The sequence below is a fragment of the Ctenopharyngodon idella genome, chromosome 3 (genome assembly GCF_019924925.1).
Source record: "Ctenopharyngodon idella isolate HZGC_01 chromosome 3, HZGC01, whole genome shotgun sequence".
Classification (NCBI taxonomy): Eukaryota; Metazoa; Chordata; class Actinopteri; order Cypriniformes; family Xenocyprididae; genus Ctenopharyngodon; species Ctenopharyngodon idella.
In genome coordinates, this window is record NC_067222.1 from 51848837 (window position 1) to 51874610 (window position 25774).

The window sequence follows — 25774 nt, forward strand, 5'->3', positions numbered from 1 at the left end:
TTTACTGATCACCTAATATATAAATACATATATATATATATATATATATATATATATATATATATATATATATATATGTCATGACAACTCTCAGAGTGTTTGGCATGGTAATGGATATGACAATGTAGATATGTTTGGTGGAACAGATCTGCTACGCTGCTGCTGTTGATTATTGCTGCTACTGCAGAGCAAGTACGGGACTTGCTACTGCCAATACATACGACACGCTGCTGCTGTACAATATAGCCTACGTGAATAACCGTGGTGGAGCTGGGGAAGGGTTTCTGAAGCATGCTGCGCTGCTAAGCAAATGCTAACTCATGTATTTAAAGATTAAGCACACAAGCTCATTGGCTACTAATACAGCTGGAACCAATCGTCTGTGACCTATAGATAATTATGTGATTATTAGCAGGTTGAGTTAAAGGACCTATTAGCCTGCCCATTAGAGTTTCATGCCAGAACTTTCATGCCATATATATATATATATATATATATATATATATATATATATATATATATATATAAATATATATTCATTATATGTAAGTGATTTCACAAAATATTAATAATAATTGGTAAATTATTGTGGCATTTAAATGTCAGTGTTTCCCAAATGAAACAAAAGAGCTGTTATAATGTCAATTATAATGTCAGAATTTTATAATGTAAAATTATACATTTAGTAAAATTACTTTACAACACAAGAATGACTCTCTGCTGTTTGTAATTCACTGCAGTTTTTTACATAATCCATTATTTCATTACAGTACAAAATTATTCCTAAATTCCCCTTATGAAAGATGAATATTTCAATATGGTATTAATGTAGAAATGTTACTCAGTTATGTATTACGTTCCAGTGTTTTACGGTTGCTTACACACTAAAATTAAAAATAACACACTGAAGTCAAGAGCAAAACCTCAGCCCAGATCTGCACAACTATAAGCACATTCTCAGCCTTACACTTTCTGAAAAACACTAAACACACTTCTCTACATTAGACACAGAAATATAACATGATGTCACTTCCTTGCCATTTCAAGACACTGCTTTCCAAAATACCACACCTATGAACCAATTGATGCCAAAGTGTACCTGTTGTTGTATTCAAATTTGCATGTATGTATCCATATTATATAAGCTTGGCTATGACTGTAGTTGTGTTAGTTTCACTCTAAACGGTATATTCAAGTACAGACTGTATCTCTCCCTTAATGTCTTTGCCTTAGGCATGTTTAGTTTCATTTTAAACCTCTCCGAATGTTCTAATTAACAATGTATGTTACATTTTTCTATTTTTAATAGTACTTCGAAGAAAATGTATTCAGATCTGACACTTCATAAACTATGTCTCCATTTACGACCTAATTTGCAAAGAAAAAGTTTGCCCGCCAAAACTTCACCCTCGCCATTGGCTGGCGTATCCAAGGAGGCGTTTTGGTTTGTTTGTCCTTAAAAGACAACGACACACGTCTCTTCAACGCAACAAGTTTTTCTTTTGTCAAGCCTTCCTCACCTTTGAGTCTTCTTCATCCGTTGCCCAAAGTTTTCACTCTTCACTCTTCGTTACCTACAAGACAGACTCTTTCTTCTTTATTTTCCGGCTATCTTACTTTTAAGTTAAAACCTTGTTTGAAAATCCCGCCGAAGGACCAATCGCTCCAGACCGCACGATTGTTTCTGTTGCTCATTCAGAAAATCAAGTCACTTTTACGTTTCGATTTTGCCAACTGCTTTACGCTTTAATGCTAGAATAGGAAGTTATTTCTCGTGGCCAGAGGAATAATTACGTTTTATAGTTGATAAGGAAAACTGATAGTTTGCTGGACAAACTAGACCAGTCTTTCTAAATTAACTATTAAACTAGAACTAATCCTGAACCATATATGTAATTAATTCACAATATATGTGCATAATTCCCTTTTTGGTCGATTTATATTATAATTGATCATAACGCGTTATGATTTAAATTTTATATTTTATATATATATATATATATATATATATATATGTATTTCACCCATAAATTGAGCTAATTATTTAATTAAATTTGTTGTAATTCGTTACGTGTGTTATGTGTTCTTGTGTATATATGGTTTATGAGGCCATATATACAAGATGGTTTATGTTTACAACGTGGTTTATGAGGACACTTCCTGTGTCTTCGTAAACCAATTGGCTTAATAAAAACATACTAAACAGTGCTTTTTTTTTTTTTTTTTTTTTTTTTTAAATTCAACAAATGCAGACAGTTTCCTGTCTGCATTTGATGGGTAGGGGTAGTGTAGGGGGAGAGAATGTACAGTTAGTACAGTATAAAAACCATTACGTCTATGAAGAGTCCCCGTAAACCACATATACAAGTGTGTGTATGTGTAGTCAATATATTCATGTACTTTAACAATATCTATAAAAAAAAAAAAAAATCAAACCCAGACTATATCATTAGAAAAGTATAAAAGTTACAAATGTTTAAGATTGAGCACAGTGTGTAAATGAATCAAACATACAGTGTCAAAGTTGGGTTTTGTTAAATTACAGGTTTTTCTCAATTGCTTAAACATTTCTTGAAACTATGCCTATAAAGCACGCTCAAACAATGCAACGCTAGCTTCAAAGTGTCTGAAGTAGTCGCTGACAGGCATGCCGGAAGTATGGCAGGGCGACTCAACGTCTCGTTCCCTCTTCAGGGAACTAAGGTTAAAGTCGTAACCGAGACGTTCCCTTTCAAGGGAACTCGCGTAGTGTCGAGAAATTGATGCTGTGGGAACATTAACACTCTGCGTCGGGAAACGTGCAGCGCGTTTTGCAGGATTTTTTTCACATTGCAGAAAAACAGACTTAAAATACTCCATCTTTTGTCATAGAGACATAAGTAATATATCAATTGAAACTATAGAATGTCTTCTTTATTTGTGTACACTCAGAGTAAAAACAAAATGTTGTGCTTTTTGCAAAATAAAGAAAACTAACATGATGCGTGATCTCTCGTCTCCCTCTGAACGAAGTCTAATCTGATAGTTCTCAGAAAATGAACTGTAACTTAGTGAATACCAATGACAAAAAAATGAGACTTATGTCTAAAGAAATGTCAAATCGAAAACAAATATTCTGTTTATGTAATCTGTATTAAAAGAGAGCCATGTCAGACGTCCGTGATTCAGCTCATTATCTGCTAATACAGCCACGCCCACGGAGCGAGCGCTATTCAGACGCAAATTCTGAGGCAATACATGTATACATTGTCTCAATCGTGTATTTATTGTCTTGAAAGTGTCTATCTGCATGTTATAGCCATGGTTAGCGATCTCTGGAAGCCTCTGTTAGTTCCTGGAATGTCACATGGTATGCCTGTTCTTCACTGAGACATTTGTGGACTAAAGGTGCACAGAGCGCCCTCCAGCTGCAAGTATGAATTGAAAACACAGTATCCAGCGCTCACAGTGATGACAATAAATATTGAATAAATATTACTCCTCTGTATAGAAAATTGACAAACATATGAGAATCCATCAATATTTCTCCAAATGTGCATGCTTTTAAGCTAAATGCCTATATGAAATGCCACATGAATGTTCAGACGCTTTGCATCACAGAAATACATTATATTTTATATATATATATATATATTAATAGAAAACCATTATGTTAAATTGTAATAATATTTCATAATATTGCTGGGTTTTTTTATGTTTGATATATAGCATGATGAGCTTGAGACATATTCAGAGGGTTTTTCACATAGCCTACCTGACTGAAAGGACTCGTCAACACTAGAAAGAACCCGGGCCCAAGGGTGGAGCTTAGTTCAAGGTCATAGGACTTCACGAATGTGTGCGGCGAGGACCAGCCAGCCGCATCACAAACATCTTGTAAAGAGATTTAGAGGCCACCATACTCCTAGTAGAGTGGGCTTGAACTGCCAAAGGGGAAGGTAGTCCAGTCGACTCATAAGCCAGTGAGATAGCCTCAACTATCCACTTACTCATTCTCTGCTTAGATGCTGGGGCCCCAAAACAAATGAACAATTGTTCTGACTTACGTCACAGGGCAGCTCTGTGGACATAAGCATCCAACGCCCGAACTGGGCAAAGCAGATTAAGGTTCCTGGTCTGAATCCCTAAAGGGAGGAGGACAGAAGGCTTGCAGTACAATAGGCCTAACCACATTAGTGGGGACTTTAGGAATGTAACCCGGTCTGGGATGAAGGAAGGCTTTCACCATACCAGGTGCAAATTCCAAGCACGATGGGGGAACCGAAAGAGCTTGCAAATCTCCTATTCTCTTCAGTGAAGAAATAGCAAGGGGGAACAATGTTTTCAGAGTCAAAAACTTGACTGGAACCTCCTCAATAGGCTCAACAGGAGCTAGGGAAAGGCCTTGGAGCACCATGGCCAAATCCCAAGCCGGAACCCTCGTGCATACCGCAGGCCTCAGCCTCAGGGTGCCACGGAGGAAGCGAGTTATAAGAGGATCTCTCCCTAGAGACATACCAGCCAAAGGTGTGTGGTAAGCCGCAATGGCTGCCACATAAACCTTTAAGGTAGTAGGAGATAACCCTGCAGTGAATCGTTCCTGCAGAAACTCCAGTACCGCGCCAACAGGACAAATAACTGGGTCTAACTGACGACCACTGCACCAAGAAGTGAAAAGCTTCCACTTCAAAAGCATATAACTACTTCATGGAGGGAGCTCTAGAGTGAAGGATGGTACCCACAACTTCAGCTGAGAGATCAGAGTCTATGAGCTGGGCCCCCTCAGAGGCCAAGCCCACAGGTTCCAAAGTTCTGGGCCAGGGTGAAATATTGTGTCCCCTGCCTGGGACAGGAGATCCCTCCTGATCGGAATCTCCCACGGAGAGCCGTCTAGGAGAGATACTAGGTCCGAAAACGATACTCTGCACAGCCACCGCAGGGCTATCAAGGTGAGCCCGGCAAACTCTCTCTAAAACTCCCTGGAGCAGAGCGATCGGGGGAATGGAGGCTCCACCTCGCTTCAGCCCCTGCCTCGACAGTACAATACACCAAACAACAACAACAAAAAATATTCTGCCCCAGCATCACATCTTTGGTCTGGGACAGGCCAGAGAATCTCATCAACATCACAGGCTGCACTGGCCCTATCCAGGCGGTGGGGGTAAAATCCTCTTGCATGCCTGATCCACCCCTGGCATACATCAACTGAAATGTCTAGTCAGGCTTCTTCCATTCCATCATCTCTGTGTCCTACAAAAACAGAAGTACACAGAAACTCTATCTGTATGCAAGTCAATTTGATGCATGTGTTGTAATAGTACAGCACTCAAAAGTTACAGTAGAGTACACAGAGGTACACCTACCTGTTTCGCTCTCTCAAGGTTCTTATGATCGAGGCGACGGTGAAGCAACTTAAGTTTGGCTGAACTCATTGTCCAGCCTCCCTCAGAGTCATACCATGGACAAGGACACGGTCAACTAGTGGCACAAATTTCATCTGAGACTCCTTGTCTCCTTGCCCCTCATCCTCGTCCTCTTCTTCCTTCACCTCTTCCTCCACTCTTTACCGCTCTTGCTCATCCTCCTCCTCTCTGGTGTCCTTGACCTTTTCAATCACGTCTCTCTGGATCCATTGTTCCAAAACTGAATGAACTGACTCTGGCTCTTTTATCTCTCTATTAAAGGTTCTGATTGGTGTGTGATAAATTCTGACTCTTAGTGTTTCCAGTGTGGGTAACTGTGTGCTAATTGAGCTCAAGCTCAATTATGCTGGCTTGAGTGAACAAAATTGAATGCTAGTGCTTTCTAAATGACAACTTGTTGTAGGCAATGAGAAATGAAGGGATTTGTGTGTAGAGTTTTGCAGTGACAGTTCAACAAATCTGATTCATGTGTCAAAACAGGGGAATAGTGTTTATAGTTTAGGGAAATGGGTGTGCTCTTTGCCCATGTACCCTGCTTGGTTCTGTGTTTATTTTAATTTTGATGCCCACTACAGGTCTCAAGAAAGTTGGCACAGGGGCAACAAATGGCTGAAAAAGCAAGAAATTTTGAAAAGATTCAGCTGAGAGAACATCTAGCAACAAATTAAGTAACATGATTAGCTATAAAAGGGTTGTCTTAGAGAGGCAGAGTCTCTCAGAATTAAAGATGGGCAAACTGTTAAAGAGTGCGTAAAACTTTAAAAACAATGTTCCTCAATGTCAAAGTGCAAAGGCTTTGCAAATCTCATCATCTACAGTGCATGACATCATCAAAAGATTCAGAGAAACTGGAGAAATCTCTGTGCGTAAGGGACAAGGCCGAAGACCTTTATTGGATGCCCATGCTCTTCGGGCCCTCAGACGACACAATGCCTCACTCATCGGCATGATTGTGTCAATGACATTACTAAATGGGCCCAGGAATACTTCCAGAAACCACTGTCGGTAAACACAATCCGCCATGCCATCTGCAGATGCCAACTAAAGCTCTATCCTGCAAAAAGGAAGCCATATGTGAACATGGTCCAGAAGCAGTGTCGTGTCCTGTGGGCCAAGGCTCATTTAAAATGGACTGTTTCAAAGTGCAAAAGTGTTCTATGGTCAGACGAGTCCAAATTTGACATTCTTGTTGGAAATCACAGACGCCGTGACCTCCGGGCTAAAGAGGATGGAAACCTTCCAGCGTGTTATCAGCATTCAGTTAAAAAAACAGCATCTCTGATGGTATGGGGTGCATAAGTGCATACATTGCAAGTGCATACTGGAAAGGCGCTATATAAATAAAAATTATTATTATTATACATTATGGGCAGCTTGCATGTTTTCTAAGGCACTATGAATGCTGAAAGGTGTATAAAGGTTTTAGAGCAACATGTGCTCCCCTCCAGACGACGACTATTTCAGGGAAGGCCTTGTGTATTTCAGCAGGACAATGCAAAATCATGTTCTGCAGCTATTACAACAGCATGGTTTCATCGTAGAAGAGTCAGGGTGCTGAATTGGCCTGCCTGCAGTCCAGAACTTTCACCTACAGAGAACATTTGGCGCATCATTAAACGAAAGATGACCACAAACTCTACAAAAGCTGGAAACCTATATCAGGCTCTTGGGGCCAAATTCCAACACCAAACAAAACTCCAGAAACTCATAACCTCGATGCCCAGATGTCTTCACACTGTTTTGAAAAGAAGAGGAGATGCTACACCATGGTAAACATGCCCCCGTCCCAACTATTTTGAGACCTGTAGCAGGCATCAAATTTGAAATGAGCTCATTTTGTGCATAAAATTCAACACACATAAAATCAGTTTAAACATTTATATTATCTATGTTCTATTGTGAATAAAATATTGGCTTATTTGATTTGAAAGTCTTTTAGTTTTCACTTTATTAAAATTTAAAAAACCTCCCAACATTTCCGGAATTTGGGTTGTATCAACAAACTTGAAAAAACACAAGTATAAAATTCAGTTTAGTGAGAACACACATTTCAGAGAAGAGTTAGTGTGTTTGCTGACGTCTGACTGTCGCTGACACTTGAAAGCAGTTTCACTTCCTTTATTTCACATAAAGTGAACAATTTCAGAGCTGCTGTTCAACACGACAGTTCAGAAGAGAAAAAAAAAAAATTTTTTTTGAAATATTGTTTGAGGTGAGTGTTTCATCTTTCTTTTGTTGTTTTCATATATTTTCCAAAATAGATGAAAAAAAAAAAGTCCATAAATTCATAGAATATTTTGACTTTTGAATGCAGGTCTGTGAAATGTGAGATGGGAAAAGTAGGGCTGAATAATAATGATTTATAATTAACTGACACATAATCTGTGCTTTCACATGTGCTGAAAACTATGGAGTCCCGCACATGACATGCAGGAAAAAAATAGTAGGCTAAATCGTGCACACAACTATGTAAAGTGTGCACACGATTTACTTTTTTTCCTGCATGTCATGTGCGGGGCTCCATAGAAAACATCTGAAGCTTAGAGACGTTTATCTGAAGTAAACTAACCCTGAAACATCTTCTCTGAGATACAAACCTGCTTTCTGGAAGGCCTGTGAGTGTATAAATATACAGTTAAACCAAAAATTATTCAGACACTAGATACAGTTTTTGAGATGAGATATATATATATATATAAATAAATGTATGTAAGTGAGGATAGCAAAATAAAATAAACTGTGACGAAGACTTATTTATACAAATTTAGGACCAAAAATTATTCAGACACATTGACCTGACCATGTTTTGCTTAAGTGTTATCTGACACAGTTTAACTCTGAGATCTTGTCATATTTTATTACCATTTTTTAAAAAAAATAAAAAAATAAACTGCATCAATGAATGAAATGTTCAAGGTGTCTGAATACATTTTGGTTTGACTGTATATATGGTTTATGAGGACAACTGTGTGCAATGACATGTGTATTACAATATAAACATGTTTTATGACAACACTTCATAAACCAAATGACTATGGAGAGTCCTCACTGAGATAACAAAACAAACCTGTGTGTGTGTGTTTTTAAAAAAAAACAGTGACAGAAAGAGTAGCATATTGACTCTGTCTGGTTTGAGGCTGTGTAACGCCCTTCCGGCTGATAACAGATCTGTTTCCTCCATTGAGATGTGTAAATCTCACTTAAAAACATCCTTTTGTTTTGTTTATGATGTATATATGGTGTTTTTACTGACTGTAGTGTCTTTGGTCTATAGTGTAGTTGTAAAGCGCTCTGTAAATAAACTAGACTCGACACTCGAGGCTTGAGGCAGGACCAGTGACTATATTACCTGCTGAACCTGGTAAAGTTAACCTGGAGCTGTTTCCAGCAGGCCGGAGATCCTCTTCTCCATCAGCTCTGCTGGAATCAAGTCTCTGTTCAAATGAGGAAGACACAGAGGAAATCTTGAAATAGCTGAAAGTGTCTTTGCTTTCATAATCCAAGTGCTGTTTTCTCTTGCAGCTTCTTCTGTCTCTGTCATCATTGGTGTTTCGATGGCTGGGATGTTGTCTGGACTGATGTAGTTTGTCAAACAGCTTCACAGTGATAAAAACAGGATCAGTCATGGAAACAGCTGTGGAGACGGTTCAGATTCTGCTGTAAAGCGGCTCTGAAAGAGAGTAGTGTTGTTATTCAGCTCAATCAGTCCAGTGTTGATTCAGATGAACTATGAATCATATTTCATTAATTATCACAATTTCTTGTCCTCTCGAATTTAAGCATAATCGTGTATGATGTTTTTCTGCTGGTTATTTATCCTGAAAATGTTTCAAAATTCATTCACATCAGTACAGCAGGTGGTGCTGACAACCAGTTTACTCCCATACTGGACTGTTGAAGTGACAGCTTTAATACTGAGATAATGAGCATTTTGATTTTGAAATGAATATAGATAATTATTATTGAGCAGAATGCTGAATTGGTGGAATCTTAAAAGTATTTGGGGTGTGTGTTTGACAATAAGTTGAATTTTAATTTTAATGTGGAGATTATTTGTAAAAAGGGCCAGCAACATCTGTTTTTATCAAAGTACAATATTGATAGGTCTTTGATTACCTTGTTTTATAAGCCTTACATTGAGTCTGTTATAACTTTCTCTTTAAAATGCTGGTATGGCAGTCTTAGTGTTAAGGCAAAGACTGTGGTGGTGAAAACAGTCAAGAGCAGTAGTAAGATCATCAGAGCCACCCTACTGATTTGTATTATTGTCAGGTTGAAAGCCCAAACCATTTTAATGAATAACTCCCATCCCCTAAATTCTGAATTTCACTTTCTACCTTCAGGATTTTGGATTAGATTTCCCACTGTTAGGAGTAACAGGTATTAACATTCATGTATTCCCTCTGTTATTTCTTTGTTAAATTCAGGTATGGGGGAGCTGTGGGAAGCAGGTAGATGTCTGCATTGGCTGCTGTCTTGTGTTGTGTTTATGAGTTTCTGATGTTTTGTAAACTGTACTGTATGTATGCTGGTCTTGTTGCATAATGAATTGCCCTTTGGGGAAAGAAAGAAAGAAAATGTATGTGATTCTGATTAATCTAATTCATTTGAATGTGATGAGACAAGAAACATTAACAGAGCCGTTTTCGTCATATTATAGGCATATGATTTAAAAAAAAATAAATAATAATAATTTTTATTTATATAGCGCCTTTCAACACCCAAGGTCGCTTTACAGAGATTAAGGAATAGAACAAGATAATCATCAACATAAAAGCACAACACATAGTCACTTACAAGGGTAAGGTAAAGATGTACAGACAAAAAAAAAAAAAAAAAAAAAAAAATATATATATATATATATATATATATATATATATTTACAGACTATGAGCAGAGGAATAATATTCAGAGAAATGTGTTTTTAAGAGATTTTTGAAGGAGAGAAGGATGGATGCTTGAACCCATAGCGTTTGATAATTTGTCCAATTGGTAGTATATAAATGGTGAAAAGAAGAGGGCTCAAAACAAAACCTTGAGGTACACCAGAACTGATAGATTTGGTGGATGACTTATGCTTCTGGAATACAACAAATTGTTGCCTCCCTGATAAATAAGAGAAAAACCAGTCAAAGGCTTTGCCAAAAATCCCAATTGCTGGAAGCCGTGACAGGAGAATCATGTGATTTACAGTGTCAAAAGCTGAGCTGAGGTCTAACAGAAGGAGCGCGCTAAGAGTGTCGGAATTGGAAACTATGAGGAGATCATTAAGAACCTTAACCAGGGCTGTTTCAGTACTGTGTAACGGACAAAAGCCAGACTGGAAAGGCTCATAAAGGTTATGTGCTGTCAGATGGGCCTGTAACTGAGAAGCAACAAACTTTTTCCAGTATTTTAGAGAGAAAAGAAAGGTTTGAAATGGGCCTGTAGCTACTTAGAGACAAAGGATCAAGACCATGCTTTTTAAGAACAGGGGTGACAGCAGCAGTCTTAAGCTTAGATGGTACAATTCCAGAGGACATTGATGTATTAATGAAATGAGTGATCGGTAGTGACACAAAGCAGTCAGCCAATTTTTCAGTAAAGAGGTAGGTGCAGGGTCAAGAAGACTAGTAGAAGAATTAAATAGCCTGATTGTCTCATCAACCACTGTAGGGACAATAGTGTCAAAGCTAGAGAGGCTGTGAGTAAGGCTTGAAGAGAGTGGTTCAATAGTGGCAACAGAAGGAAGGGGTTGATGGGTCTGAAGTGTTTTACTCTGAAAAAAAGTTCAGGAAAGCATTGCAGAATTGATCGGAACCTTCTAGAGACTGTATAGGTGGTAAATAATGTTCTTGGCCTGTTTTTGGACTTATTAAATGTTGAGAAATAAGAACATCGAGCCACATTAAGAGCTCCCCTGTACTGCTGAATGTGTTCAGCATATGCCAAGGAATGAACACTATGGCAAGTTTTCTTATAAAGCCTTTCTAAATGACAACCCACAGTTTTCATTGCCCTAAGCTCAGCATTGAACCAAGGAGAAGTGTGCGAGGATGGAACATATCTAGATTTTAAAGGAGCATACTGATAGTTGAAATTATGAATGTCTTCAGCACTGGAAAGGCTGGAACAGGTAGCAATCTAAAATGACAGAGTAAATTAAATCAAAGATTTTACAGCAGACTTTGGAATAAAAAAATTACATAAATTCAATCTGTTTACGATCTGAAATAATGAGATCGATGAGTGAAGATGGAAATGAGCACAATAAACCAAGCAACTTAAAAAAAAACGGAAACGTGTGTAAATCGTGTAAAAGTGAACGTGTGCTTATTTTAAAATAAAAAGTATTATTTGCAGATATTCAAATGCATAACAATAAATTCTAGTTCTTTTGCCATTTTATTCTCTGAAATCCCTTCAAATCCTGGGCCACGGTCAATTCATGAAATTTGGCGAGGGCCCCATAAAGCACGAGACCTCAAGGTTACTTTTAAAATGTATTTCTTGAAGGAAAAAATGCAGATAACCCCTAAAAATTACTGATGCTACACAATGCATTAAGAGCTGGGGTGTGTACATTTTTTGAATTGCATGAACAAGGTAAATTGTAATTATTTTGTTTTCTGTGAAACATGGAAGTATTAGCTTCTGAAGTGCAGTACTAAATAAAAAATATGGCCTTTAAACAAAATATTTAACAAAATTTTCACATCATCCTGTTCAAAGTTAAGACCCCCTGCTCTTATTGCATTGTTTCCTTCTTGAGCATCAAGTGAATGTTTCCACCATTTGTAATAGTTGTGTATGAGTCACTCAATTGTACTCTGTGTGAAAAGATGAATCGCAAAATTATACAGTCATTGGAAAGGTGTCAAATATGCAGAAGATGCTGAAAAACCCTGTCAGTCTCCTATACGCAGCTGACACAGTGCAGCGCTTCCGTGTTTACGTCCAAACACCGGCTCAGCATCAGCATACGCTGTTCACGTGAGCACCATGACTCGTGTGTGATGATGACGCAGGAGGTGGCCAATACTGAGCCGCCGCTCTATGGGGGGGCGGAGCGTGCCATTGATTACCAACCGAAGGAAACAGTCGTGTACTTTTTACGTGTGAGAAGGGGTACGTCGCAACACAGATGCGTGACACTAACGCCGGAGAACGAGTACATCGCAACACAGACGCGTGAGACCAACGCCGGAGAAGGGGCACGTTTTTTCCTATGTTTTCGTATTTTCTTTATCAATCACTTTTTTCTTTTACTTTCCTGTGTTCTGATGACACTGGATATATCCTTGATACAAATGGTGTATTGCACACAAAGTTGTATGTAATCTCTGTAGCCTACTGTTTAAAAACCTAATAATTAAAAAAGAATTCATTCACTTTCTCTTTGAGATTAATGACTGTGCAAATTATACTCAGTCGCAATTTTATGTTATGTTCATGATTATTACCAACTTCAAATATAAGCATGTAAAATTTATAATTATAATCTATAAACATAATATTCTGGGATATGTCTGTTAGGATGTACCAATGGCCAGAGGTGTAAACAAAGATAGCAGGGGACAAAAATGCACAGTTCAGAGTGGTTTTTATCCCAAAGGTGCAAAATTGTAGTTCTCCAAGGTGTGCACAGTAGCAATAGTCAAAAAGAAACAAAACATAAAAAACAAACAAAAGGAAATAAATCAAAGTTATTTACAATATATAAACAAATGTAAGTTTAGCTATGCCAAAGTCCAGGCCCAAAAATACACATACAATTCAACCTCTCCACCCTAACTTCCCCTAAAATGGCTGCCTTTTAAAGCTTTGGCTCCTTCCTATATTTGGGACATACCATTTTTAGGGGGAAACCTATAAGTTGCAAGCAGATGACAAAATAAAACCATCATACCTTCATTATAGTTCGGCTCTACAACATACATCATTTGCATCTATTACAGTTTAAATTGCTCAAAACAACAAATACAAGACATATAAGAAAACACTTACATCCACGGTTCTCTCCCTCTCCTATGAGTTCAGAACCAGATGGAGAAATCTGCCATGAGCAAATGTTAGCTTAAATATGGCTACTTCCCATGTGGACAGGTTTGGCAAGTGAGAGGAGCACCAGAAGGTGTGTAGCTGTTTGAAATGCATTTAAGTTAACTTGAAAACTAAATGAAATGAAATAAACACTTATTGTGTAAAGTATTCATTTCTGTGTAATGATATTGGAACAGCATGCATCACTGAACATTAAACATTTAAACAGGCAAAAACAAAACTAACAACTTCGGATGATAAATGGGATGTCACAACACCAAAATTAGGGCTACAAACATACAACTACATAAGGATGGTATAGTTTGCCGTCATTTAGTTTGTTTGTATGTATGGGTAGTGGTGGAATATGGAAGCCCGTTTCCGCCACAATTAAGTAAAAAAATATAATTCTGTAAGTCATAATAACGAGAAACTTTCTCATAATAATAACTTAGTTTCTCATAATAACGAGAAACTTTCTCATAATAATGAGAAACTTCTACGCATGCGCAGAGCAGCGGAGCAGAAGGGCGTGGCACGCTAGCGACATCCGCTGGTCAAAGTCTCGTAAATGCGAGAACACCAAACATGGCACGTTATGCAAAACAGTTGTTTTCGTTAAAGTAATCTACAAAGTGCAGTCTATCTATAGTATCATTAAAGAACATCAGTTATTATAAATTATCAGTATATCTTCAATACTTTTCCATGCGCACGAGAAGGTGGAACGCAAAGTGGTTTCCGTGGTAACGGTGGAAACTGTTGCATGAACGCGACGGCTTACACAACTATCAGATTAACGAAGGAATATGACATGTATTCGTTAAGTTTAAGTGCAATGTCTTCATAAAATGTGTGGGTTTATGTGTTAACGTTAACACGTATTTCGCGGATGAGTCTAGGCTATTTGATGTGCAGGTTTGCCTAGACAAGGCGCTGGAAAGCTTTTCTAATATAAACCGGGTCCTAAAGCACTTGCCCAGTCATAAACCTTCATTCCAGTGATATTCCTACAGAAAACACCTTTTAAGATGTTTATGACTCATTAGAATGTATGCAAAAGACAGCTTTCCAGGTGAAGCGTTCTTTAACAGACTCGGATATGTAGGTGTGCGCTGTCTTATCATTCCTCTATCTGTTTGAAATCCATGGATCACCACTCTGTGTTTCTGCTTGTTCATACACAAAAATACAAATGAATAAACGACTATATCCCGTCTCATAGGCTACTGATAATTTATCAATAATGTTACTTATTTAATGATATTATAGATTACACTTTTGCAGAACGTGCCATGGTTGCGGAGTTATCGCATTTGACCAGCGGATGTCGCTAGCGTGTCACTGCCCCGCTGCTTTGCGCATGCGTAGAAGTTTCTCATTATTATGAGAAACTAAGTCATAATTACGAGAAAGTTTCTCGTTATTATGAGATACTAAGTCATTGTTATGAGAAAATTTCTCAATATAATGAGATACTAAGTCATTGTTATGAGAAAATTTCTCAATATAATGAGATACTAAGTCATAATTATGAGAAAGTTTCTCATTATTATGACTTACAGAATTGTATTTTTTTACTCAATTGTGGCAGAAACGGGCTTCCATCCTTCAAAATAAAAGTCCTAGGTCACAGTCAGTCTGTGACAATGTCATTCTGAGCTTTTACTTTTGATAGTGGTAAGAATTTTAATTAATACAGCTGACTATACAATGTGTGAATAGATTAGCTCACAATATCAGACTATATGCAATATTGTTTTCAGGAGATGAAATCATTTTAATAGCCTATTATTTTCAAGAAATCAACAATTACAAAATATAGGAAAATACTATTCTAATCACAAATTTCATAACAATGCAGGTTAATTTTCAAATGTCAAATTAACTAGGGCTGTCAGTAATGATTATTTTGTTAATCATCTGCTTAAGATTTTATTTAGCTATTTATATTATTAAATGCATTTAATAATGAGGCAATAATAATTGGTTGAAATAAAGTATCAAAAGTAAGTAGTCATATTGTTTTACTGACCAACACTATTAAAATACATTAAGAAATGGATAAACAATAAAATAGCGTGTGATAGCCTAACAAATGCCAGCAGACGGCGACAGCGGCCTGACGATTGTTGTTAAACTTTACATCATGAAAATCAAACCATTGATTCTCTAATGTTTAAATGCATTTAATCTTTATCTTTGGCCACATGTTTATGATAGAAAAACTAAACCCAACAGTTTAAAGTTGTATTTTGAAACCCTAAACATTTATTTATAAATATATTGATGCATTCATGTGTTGCTGGCGTATGTTTTTAAGTTGCTACAAATAATTTCAACAGTACAAGTTTTGTCCACATTCCCAAATGCAAGTTATTGTGGGAAAAAAATGACCAAGCATAGAATAAAATAATTCAAGGACTGTAAATGGTTCTGCCACAAACTCAACTGTTGAACTAAACAGTACCACAGGGTTAAAGGGATAGAGATGTTTATGTTGTCCCAAACACGTATTTCTTTTTCTTTCTTCTCTGGAATATAAAAATTAAAAGGAGACTTATGGAAGACTTTTCTATGTCCCTCAAAAATATGATTATTGAGATTTCTTAAAATGGTTGATTGCAGAGAAATTGTGAAAACTCTTGAAACCATTAATATGTACTGTACAGCTCAGCTGTACATATTTATCTGTTTTCTTGTGTTTTTTCCATTTTTTTTTTTTCTTGTTTGCTCAGCATTTTGCTGTTTTTAATCATTAATTGAAGACAATGTTTGTACTCAGCTTTCTCTCATTTAGGAAAACAGTGAATGGTAATGATAGATATACATTGCTTTATTATATGTTGTGGGGAGTTGTCTATAATTTATAGGTCATCATAATTAGTAATTGAATCATTAGAAGTTTTGGGTTCTCAGAATAGCAGCTGTATAAAAATGTAAAATTACTGTATACTGGAGACCAGATCTTAGATACAGTTATTCAGGTGAAGGAGATTCTAGCAGATGACAAATGCTAAGTATTAAAAGTCTTCTTTCCTACATTTTTTTTTTTTTTTGTAAAAATTACAAATTAGTTTAGAAATAAGTTAAAGTGCCGTAGTGGATAAAGTAGTTTGATAGTCTTTTATGAATAGTATTAATAATAGTTAATTAATTGATTATACTTATTTTGAATTTGATCATTTCAGAGCTAACTTTTTTTCACAGATAAGAACAAATTCATCACAGAGCAAAGAAAAAAATACATTACACTGAACACAAAATATAAACCAAACACAATAGAAATGTGGCACAATGAGTCGAAACTCACCAAAACCGCTGTTTCTTATTCATATAATTTTTTTTAGGTCCATAAACAGGTAAATATAATCTTTATCTTGCATAATCTTGCATAATCTATAATCTTATCTTAAAATCAACGAATTACTTATTTTAGTCAGTAATCTCTTTAATCTTTCCGCTTGTTCATTACATTATGCCACTGATCTCTGGTTTGACGTGTGCTAGTTATCCTTACAGGCATATTTGTATTTAATTTATTTGATACTATTTATTTTTACATACTTTTATTCACATTTCCCATAGGCACCTAATAAATTAAATGTATTTATAAACGGAAGTATTATTTTTATTATGTTATATTTATTATCATTTACTGTTATTTATTTTTTTATTGTGGGTTACAAACATTTACTATTTAGACATGAAAAAAATGCAAAACAGACACTTAATGTTGTTAAACATTATTTAATATTTATAACAAAAAAATCAATATTTCAACAAAAATACAAAATCAAGAATGAAAAAAAGAAAAAGTAATCAACATGAATAATACTAGGCTAGTCTTTCATACGAGGCATGCAGCGGAAGCCTCAGGACTAAACCGCATGTGTTAGCCTCTGGATAAATTCGTTGTGATCTATTTACTGGAATGTGTAGAAATTCAAGTGTAGGTTCTGTATCAAATCCCAGAGCTGGAATCCGGTCTGTGCCAGTGGCAAACATCCGTTCCCGACCTCCGGGAATTTTTGCAACAGAAATTAAGATATTTTTGATAAACTCTGACAGCCCTCAGACAGCAAGGTTACTACCACAATCAAGGTGATCGGTAAAATAATCCATGTGACATCAGGGGATCTATTTAGCACCAAAAGGGGTTCTGCTATTGCTACAAGCTGAAGAACCATAATTTGGTACTGTTTTTCTTTAGAGTGAAGGGAGGAATGCATTTTCTCCAAGTGATGGACTTGATTTTGTTATTTTCAAAACAATAGCCTACTTGCTACTACTAATATTTATTGAAATCACCGCCTGTTAAATAAAACTTTACTAAATTAATAAGAAATAATTATAAAAAATACAAAAATATGGAAAAATGCAGGTAAGTTAACACATCTCATCATGTAGATGATTTAACATTAATCATATTAAAAAATATATTTTTCCACCATCAAATATGCTATTAGTGATTCACATTTCACAAACTTACATGTAAATGAACTATACTGTCAATACACAAGTAACACAAATAATTTAGATAAATCAATGCATTTATTTCCATTCAAAGGGATAGAAAACAAATTAATAATATTAGTCTAAAATGATTCCTTATCTTATAGTTCCATCTAGTGGACAAGGTTAATATACAAGCCTTCAGGTTGCAGTTGAAATTGCTGATGATTTAGAGTAGGGTAGGCTTTATAGTTCCTGGTCAGTGACGTCACCCGCCTATGATGTTCCGTCACCCTATTGGACTGATTTCATACGTGCTTCACGACGTAATCGCAGAGGCGTTCCCAAAGCATTTGACGCAGCACGAGTTCCCTTGAAAGGAAAATGCAGATTGTATTGGTTTATTTAGAAGAAGTCTACAGATGCAAACAGACAGAGGGTAGTAGGCTTAAAACAAACACCATCTAAAAATGTGTATTTTGAAAGTTTTCTTTCCATTAGAGTAAAAGAAGACTAGGAAGCAAAAATAGACCAAAATCCAAAGATTTTCCACTATATGAAAGAAGTATTCCAATAACCAGGGCTGGAAATGGCTGAAATTCACTGGGGGGACTCTAGTTGGGAAGTTTTTTTTTTTTTTTTTTTTTTACTTTCCATGACTTTTCAGATGTATTTAAATATAAAATACTATATAATCTATAATGACGCTACACAGGCCTATTATGTTTCCTCCAAACAATATTTTCTTAACTAACTTGAATTTGGCCTTATAAAAGAGTAGTTCTTGTAATTTATTAACCATAGCATTTATTACATATTATAAATTCTTCAAGTTAGTTAAAACGTACCACAATAAATACAATAGAATGTGATAAATTCTAGGAAAGGTGGAAAGCTTGCAGGATCATCATGTTTTCCTCTCTTTTCATCAGTCTTTTTAGTGCCTGTTTTTAGAGGCTGTTTTTAGATCATGTTTGACTTTCTCCATAGCATTTGACTACATTCTCAATAGAATACAAAAGGGTTTCACATTGTATCATAGGAATGGTGTTTATTGTGTTATAACTGGTTTTGAGAATGACACACTTGGCATTGCTCGAGAATCTCAGGTGAGAGCAAATCTGTAGAGAGCATCATGTTTGATGAGAGTGACGAAAGGAAAGCTTGTGCATGAGAAAAATGTTAATTTTGGAAAGTGGTAACAGTGGAGCAATTCAAAACCTTTTTCTTCATGTCCAACAGCAGTGAGTCAGTGAAGGACGATGGCATCTGTTGATCATTGTGACACACTAGATGAGCTTGAAGAAGACGAGCTGAAACACAAGGAAGGTAATGAAGAGAATAATATCAGTAATGTTAAAGTTGTCATTTAGGAAATGTAATTAATCTCTGTCTCTATTCCAGTTCAGATGAGCAGCAGCGCTCACACTGGAGTCAGTGTTGATCTGAATGCTCAGACGGGAGCAACTGTAAATGCTCCTGTACTCCTTGGAAACACCATCACAGGACCAGTGACCTTCATCACGAACCCTGCAGGAAATGGTACTATCACTATAGCTGTGCTCACTGAGACACATTAGCTGTCAGTTAATAGCTTGATGAGTGAAATAATGCTCAGTGATTGTGAACCCTTTTCCTATAAAAGTTCATGTAAGAATTAGATTTCTCTTACTCTTCAGTCAAGTACCATTGCTTTTCAGTCCCTCTCAGTTATAAATGGTCTGCAGCTGTGCAGCTGTGGAAAGAATTATCACACGAACATGTCAAGTCTCAAATCTTGAATCTTTTTTGAGCAGTTTACATGTAACCGGTGGCTCGCGTATGCCCAGAGTGATGCGCTGTCAGCAACACCAGTTATTGAAAACCTGTTCTGCGTTGTGTTGTGTAGCATTGTGGAGACAGACACAGGACAGCAGGAGGCAAATTCACTGGATCTTTTTACTCTAATCGACACAAAACAAACAAGCAGCCTCTCAGATTAGATGGCCCTTATTGTGCTCTATAAAACAAATGTGTTGTACATTCATCACCATGTGCTCACTTCCACATTTAAGACAAAAATATAACTCAAAGTGTAAAATGACAAAAATAATCACACAGATAAGTAAAATAATATTATACACACAAGTTAAAAAAGTGAAAATATTGATATAAAAGCATTAAGATGAGGATTAAATAAGATTATCAGGAAATCAAAAGAAACCTGCCTCTCCCATTAGATTACATTACAAAAGGGAAGAGGAGGAGACAGAACAGGAAGTTAAGTCACCTTGTGTTCACACAACACTTAAAGGAAAAGCACTCATTTTGCTCAGGTAACCACACAAGACGTATAAATGAACAATTTTGTGTGAATTATACTCAACACATACAGTATATTTAACAGTGTAATTTCTATACTTGTTACATACACAATTTATACTTTCCATAGAAAAAAGTGACACCCCCATCCTGGATGTAGCCCTCTGATAAAAACCATAAAATGAATCATATCAGAGTCAGAAACAACAAATATGGAACATAACCTTGAACAAAGAAAAACACGAATAAGATGGCTAGAAATAAGAGGAAAAGAAGCAGATATTTGCACACTTGAAAAACAACTCCTTATAAGGCAGTTATGGAAAAATACAAAAGAGGCTATGAAACATTTCTTCACTCACATATTCTCTATGGTGACTGAACATAAAGGAAGTGAATGGTGACTTATATTACACTCAGGAAGAGAATAAAAGGGAGGGCTGTAGGAGGCCTCTAAACCTCACATTTCATTTTATGGTCATATTGTTCATAGGCAGACACGCTTTTTTTCTTATTTTCTTTTGTGACTGTGTATATATATATATATTACTTTCCTCATTTTCTCTCTCCTCACAGAGCCACAAAAAAGTACAGCGGCAGCAGAGAAACACACAGAAGAGCAAGGTGACTTCTTTAACAGTCATATTCTCTTAAGGCTAGTTGGTAACACTTTAGAATACTGTTCCATCATCAAACCTTGTGCGGTTTTCGTTTGGGAAGTACACTCAGGGTCTTTGGGGTCTCTACAGACCCCAGGCAACAAAATGTAATTTTGCAACAAAATAAATTTTTTTTTTAAAACAAATGTAATTTTACTCGACATTTGTGCAGGTTTTGGAGGATTTATCATATTTTTTAAATTTATATAAATAAATTAAAAAATATTTTTTTAAATAGGTTTTTATACAAAAACAGCTTTTTATGTAAAATTCACTTTATAAAAGACCCACATTTCTAAATTTCATTCATGGGGATAACATGGATAATTTGACATGGTTTAGTGTAAGATTTGTGCCCATCTTTTGGTAAATGCAGTTTTAAAAGTAAAAAAAAAAACTATCACTTTTACCAGTAGATACTGCAGAGCTCCAGTATGTGCTATTTGACTGACTGAAAGACATCTTTTCACAAGTATTGTTCAGTTGGATTCATGTCTAAATATTATGAAATCACAATTATAACAATAAAAGCTACTTTTTGTCAAAGTTTAGTAAAAAGAAAAAAAATCAGTTTTTCAATATTGTTACATTATGATGAGACCCCACTTACAAAATGGAAAAAATTAATCCTCAAAATCAACATTTTTGAGAAACATATTTTTTTCCAGTACAAAAAATTGCTAAACTTTGACAAGAAAAAATTTATTGTCATAATTGTGATTTCATAATGCTTAGATATAAATCCAACTGAAAAATACTTGTGAAAAGATGTCTTTCAGTCAGTCAAATAGCACATGGCAAATAGTGGCGCTCTCGGCACATGCCGGTCATGTCATTCTGTACTGTTCTCAAGTTCAAGGTAACAGTCCAAAACAATGAAGATCACTTCTAGAAATAACAAATTGGCGTCAATGAGTTTGAATTAAGGTATTTGTAAAAACAGCACAAACTGTAAGAGAAAGGACGGTCTATATTATTATTTCTCTAAATCAAGTACAGACTTAATTCAAGCCACAAAAACAAACTTGTTACTAAAAAATGCACAATACACAATCTTCCAGCCATTTACTGGTAAAAGTGATCGTTTTTGTTTTTTTTTTTACTTTTAAAACTGCATTTTCCAAAAGATGGGCAAAAATCTTACACTAAACCATGTCAAATTATCCCTGTTATCCCTATGAATTAAATTTAGAAATGTGGGTCTTTTATAAAGTGAATTTTACATAAAAAGCTGTTTTTGTATAAAACCTACTCAACAAAATATTTATTGATTTATTTATATAAATTTGTAAGATATGATAAATCCTCCAAAAACTGCACAAATATGAAGTAAAAACATTAATAAACAGAGTAAAATTACATTTGTTTTAAAATAAACAATTATTTTGTTACAAAATTACATTTTGTTGCCTGGGGTCTGTGGAGACCCCAAAGAGTGTGACTTTTTTTTATACACTAACATAAAAACAAGATATGGCAATGGCAATCTACATTGTCCAATGTGCTTTACAATAGCTAAAAACACTAAGTAAAAAGACAAAAAAATTATTAAGCAATAAAACACATACACAGAGAATTGTAAAAACATACCATAAAATAGACTAGAAATTTGTGCTTCAGCATTAAAATATAACAATAAAAGACAATGTAAGGGTGCTTCAACATGTATTGTATGCCTTATCAAACAAATATGTTTTCAACTTAGATTTAAAAACAGATAGAGATGAAGCCAGTCTAATTGAAATGGGAAAATCATTCCAGAGTATAGGACCAACTACAGAAAAGGCACGGTCCCCCCTACATTTTAACCTAGATTTAGGGATAGACAGGAGTCTCTGATTAGATGATCGAAGTGATCTGGTTGGATGGTGCTCAGTCAAAAGGGTGGAGAGGTAAGCTGGAGCCATTTCATTTAGGGATTTATAAACAAGAAGTAAAATTTTAAAATCCACTCTGTAGTGTACTGGTAACCAGTGTAGGGAACATAAAATATGAGTGATATGATCCCGTTTCCGTGCACCCATCAAAAGTCTCGCTGCCGCATTTTGGACTACCTGTAATCGGGACATAGCTGAATGTAAGCCCAATGTAAAGAGTTGCAGTAATCCAACCGTGAAGAAATAAAAGCATGGATTACTTTTTCAAAATTTTTAAAAGAAAGAAATGACTTTACTTTTGATAAGAGTCGGAGCTGGAAAAAGCAGGATTTGACAACTGAATTTATCTGCCTATCAAATTTCAGAGATTCATCAAACATAACACCCAAATTTCTCACCAAGGGCTTTACACAAGAGGACAAACCACCAAAATTTAATTTAGGAGTAGTAGAGGAATCAGAGGGTCCAAAAATGATCATTTCTGTTTTACTCTCATTGAAATTCAGAAAGTTTGAAGACAGCCAGGCCTTTATATCAGTCAAACAGGTCATTCAAACAATAAGAATTTTGTTTTAAAGGCAGATACATTTGTGTGTCATCAGCGTAACAATGGAATGACAGCCCATGTTTTCTAAAAATGGAACCAAGTGGAAGCATATATAAAGAAAAAATAATAGGGGCCAGAATAGACCGTTGAGGAACCCCACAAGATAACACAGCATTACTAGATATATGTTGTCTGATCTTCACTGAGAAGCTTCTGTTGGTAAAATATGATTTAAACCACTCAAGTGCACTGCCTGTAATGCCTGCACACTGTTCCAACCGGGCAATAAGAACAGCAAGATCTACTGTATCAAAAGCAGCAGTTAGATCTAAAAGCACGAGAACAGCATAGTCACCTGAATCACAGGTCATTAGTATATCATTAAAAACCCTTAACAAAGCAGTCTCTGTGAAGTGATGTTTTCTAAAACCAGATTGAAAAATTTAAAAAATTGCATTATCCGCTAGGAAACTTTGTAATTGTTGGAGGATTATTTTCTTCAAGATCTTAGAAATAAAAGACAAATTTGAAATAGACCCCACAGTGTTAGCCAATTTTAAACCTAAGTTTTTTGAGCAGTGGGTGGACTGATGCGTGTTTAAGCAAATCAGGTATGATACCAGATTCTAAACAGCGATTTAACATGATCAGAAGATGAGAACCAACAACATCAAAGACTTGTTTAAGGTAGAAAGGAGGGATAACATCAGTACAGGAGCCTGAAGGATTAAGGTGATCTACTATTTCTTGGAGCTGAGTGCCAGTAATAGGGTTAAACTGACTAAAAACAGCAGAACAACAAGGGGGAATTGAGGAATCAGAAGAAAAGTGAGAAATTACCAGTCTTAGATCACTTATCTTATTAACAAAAAACTTTAGAAAGTCCTCACACAAAGATGAAGACACATCAGGGAAAGAGCAGACAGGAGGGTTGATAGTTGCATTGATAATATTAAAAATAGTTTTTGGTCTATGACAGTTTTTATTAATAATTTCAGTAAATGTAAATGTTTCTTTTTTTTACGTTTTTTTATGGCTTTCCCCCATTTTTTTATTTTTTATTTATCTTTTATAACAGAGGATTTGAATCTGAAAAATTTCTTGGGATCTCACAAAACCGACATGAAGAAAGCAGAACATATTTTTGAGTGCAAGAAAGAAAATGAAGCACTTCTTAAGGATGTTTACACAGAACTCTTCATCACAGAGGGAGATATGAAAGATGTCAATCAGGAACATGAGATTCTGAAGATTGATGATGCTTTCAAGTGCAAAAAAACACAGGACAAACCAATCAAATGCAATGATATATTTACATTACTAAGAGGAAAAAATGAAGAAAAGATTGTGCTGACCAAGGGAGTCGCTGGCATTGGAAAAACTGTCTCTGTGCACAAGTTCATAATGGACTGGGCAGAAGGAAAAGCCAATCGTGATATACACTGTGTGTTCCTGCTTCCATTCCGAGATATTAACAGCATTAAAGACAGAGAGTTCAATCTCCATGAGTTTCTGCTGAAATTTTATCCTCAATTGAAGGATCTGGAAAAATCAAAATTATATAAGAAATGTAAACTTGCATTCATATTTGATGGACTTGATGAGAGTCGCCTGCCTTTGAATTTCAAAAGTGAAACATTAAACAATGTTGAGGAAAGATCATCTGTAGATGTGCTGTTCACAAGTCTGGTCAAAGGGAAGTTGCTTCCATCAGCTCTCGTCTGGGTGACCTCACGACCAGCAGCAGCCAATCAGATCCCTCCTCAGTATGTGGGTTTGTCCACAGAGGTGCGAGGATTTACTGACCAACAGAAGGAGGAGTACTTCAGAAAGAGAATCACAGATAAGACTCAGGCCTCCAGAATCATCTCACACATTAAGAAGTCTCGTAGTCTCTACATCATGTGTCACATTCCTGTGTTCTGCTGGATCACGGCCACAGTACTTCAGAATATTCTCAAGAACAATACAGAGAACATCAGCACAACACTCACTGAAATGTACATTCACTTCCTGCTGATACAGATGAACATGAAGAGCCAGAAGTATGATGAGCAAGAAGAAAGAGAATATACAAAGCTCTTAGATTCGAACAGAGAAATTATTCAGAAATTAGCCAAGCTAGCGTTTGAACAGCTGAAGAAGGAAAACATTGTGTTCTATGAGAAAGATCTGAAAGAATGTAGTATTGATCTGAAAATAGACTTTGAGTCCACAGGAATGATCACTGAGATTTTTAAGAAGGAAGTTGGTCTTCATGAAGTAAAGGTCTTCTACTTTGTGCATCTGAGCATTCAAGAGTTTCTTGCAGCAGTACATGTATTTTTCTGTTACCTGAACAGAGACATGCAGGGGCTTCATTTTTTTCTTTGAAGATTCACAAAATACAGCTGTAAGGCTTCAGTTGTTCTTTAAAAAGATATTTAGAAAAGTCAGATTTCATGACTTAACGAAGAGGGCCATTGATAAAGCCCTGAAGAGTAAGAGAGGACATCTTGACCTGTTCCTGCG

The 25774-nt window shown here is 36.0% G+C and overlaps 2 protein-coding genes across 9 annotated transcripts in view; both read left to right on the forward strand.

Annotated features, from left to right (window-relative positions):
* Positions 1 to 25774, forward strand: part of LOC127508736 (stonustoxin subunit alpha-like) — a 553058-nt gene that overhangs the window by 500018 nt on the left and 27266 nt on the right. The window lies entirely within an intron of this gene.
* LOC127508798 (protein NLRC3-like) lies at positions 7518 to 25636 on the forward strand. Its single transcript, XM_051887173.1, has 5 exons — positions 7518 to 7614; positions 19122 to 19208; positions 19284 to 19421; positions 20757 to 20804; positions 24342 to 25636. The coding sequence occupies exons 2-5, from the start codon at positions 19142 to 19144 to the stop codon at positions 25634 to 25636; spliced, it is 1548 nt and encodes a 515-aa protein (XP_051743133.1). The 5' UTR covers positions 7518 to 7614; positions 19122 to 19141.

Bases quoted from the DNA above. Each gene is read 5' to 3' on its own strand.
- LOC127508798 (XM_051887173.1), top strand. From the start codon at position 19,142: ATGGCATCTGTTGATCATTGTGACACACTAGATGAGCTTGAAGAAGAC. The intron at 19,209-19,283 runs GTAATGAAGAGA...TCTCTATTCCAG, and splicing joins CGAGCTGAAACACAAGGAAG to TTCAGATGAGCAGCAGCGCT. The intron at 20,805-24,341 runs GTGACTTCTTTA...CTTTTATAACAG, and splicing joins GAAACACACAGAAGAGCAAG to AGGATTTGAATCTGAAAAAT.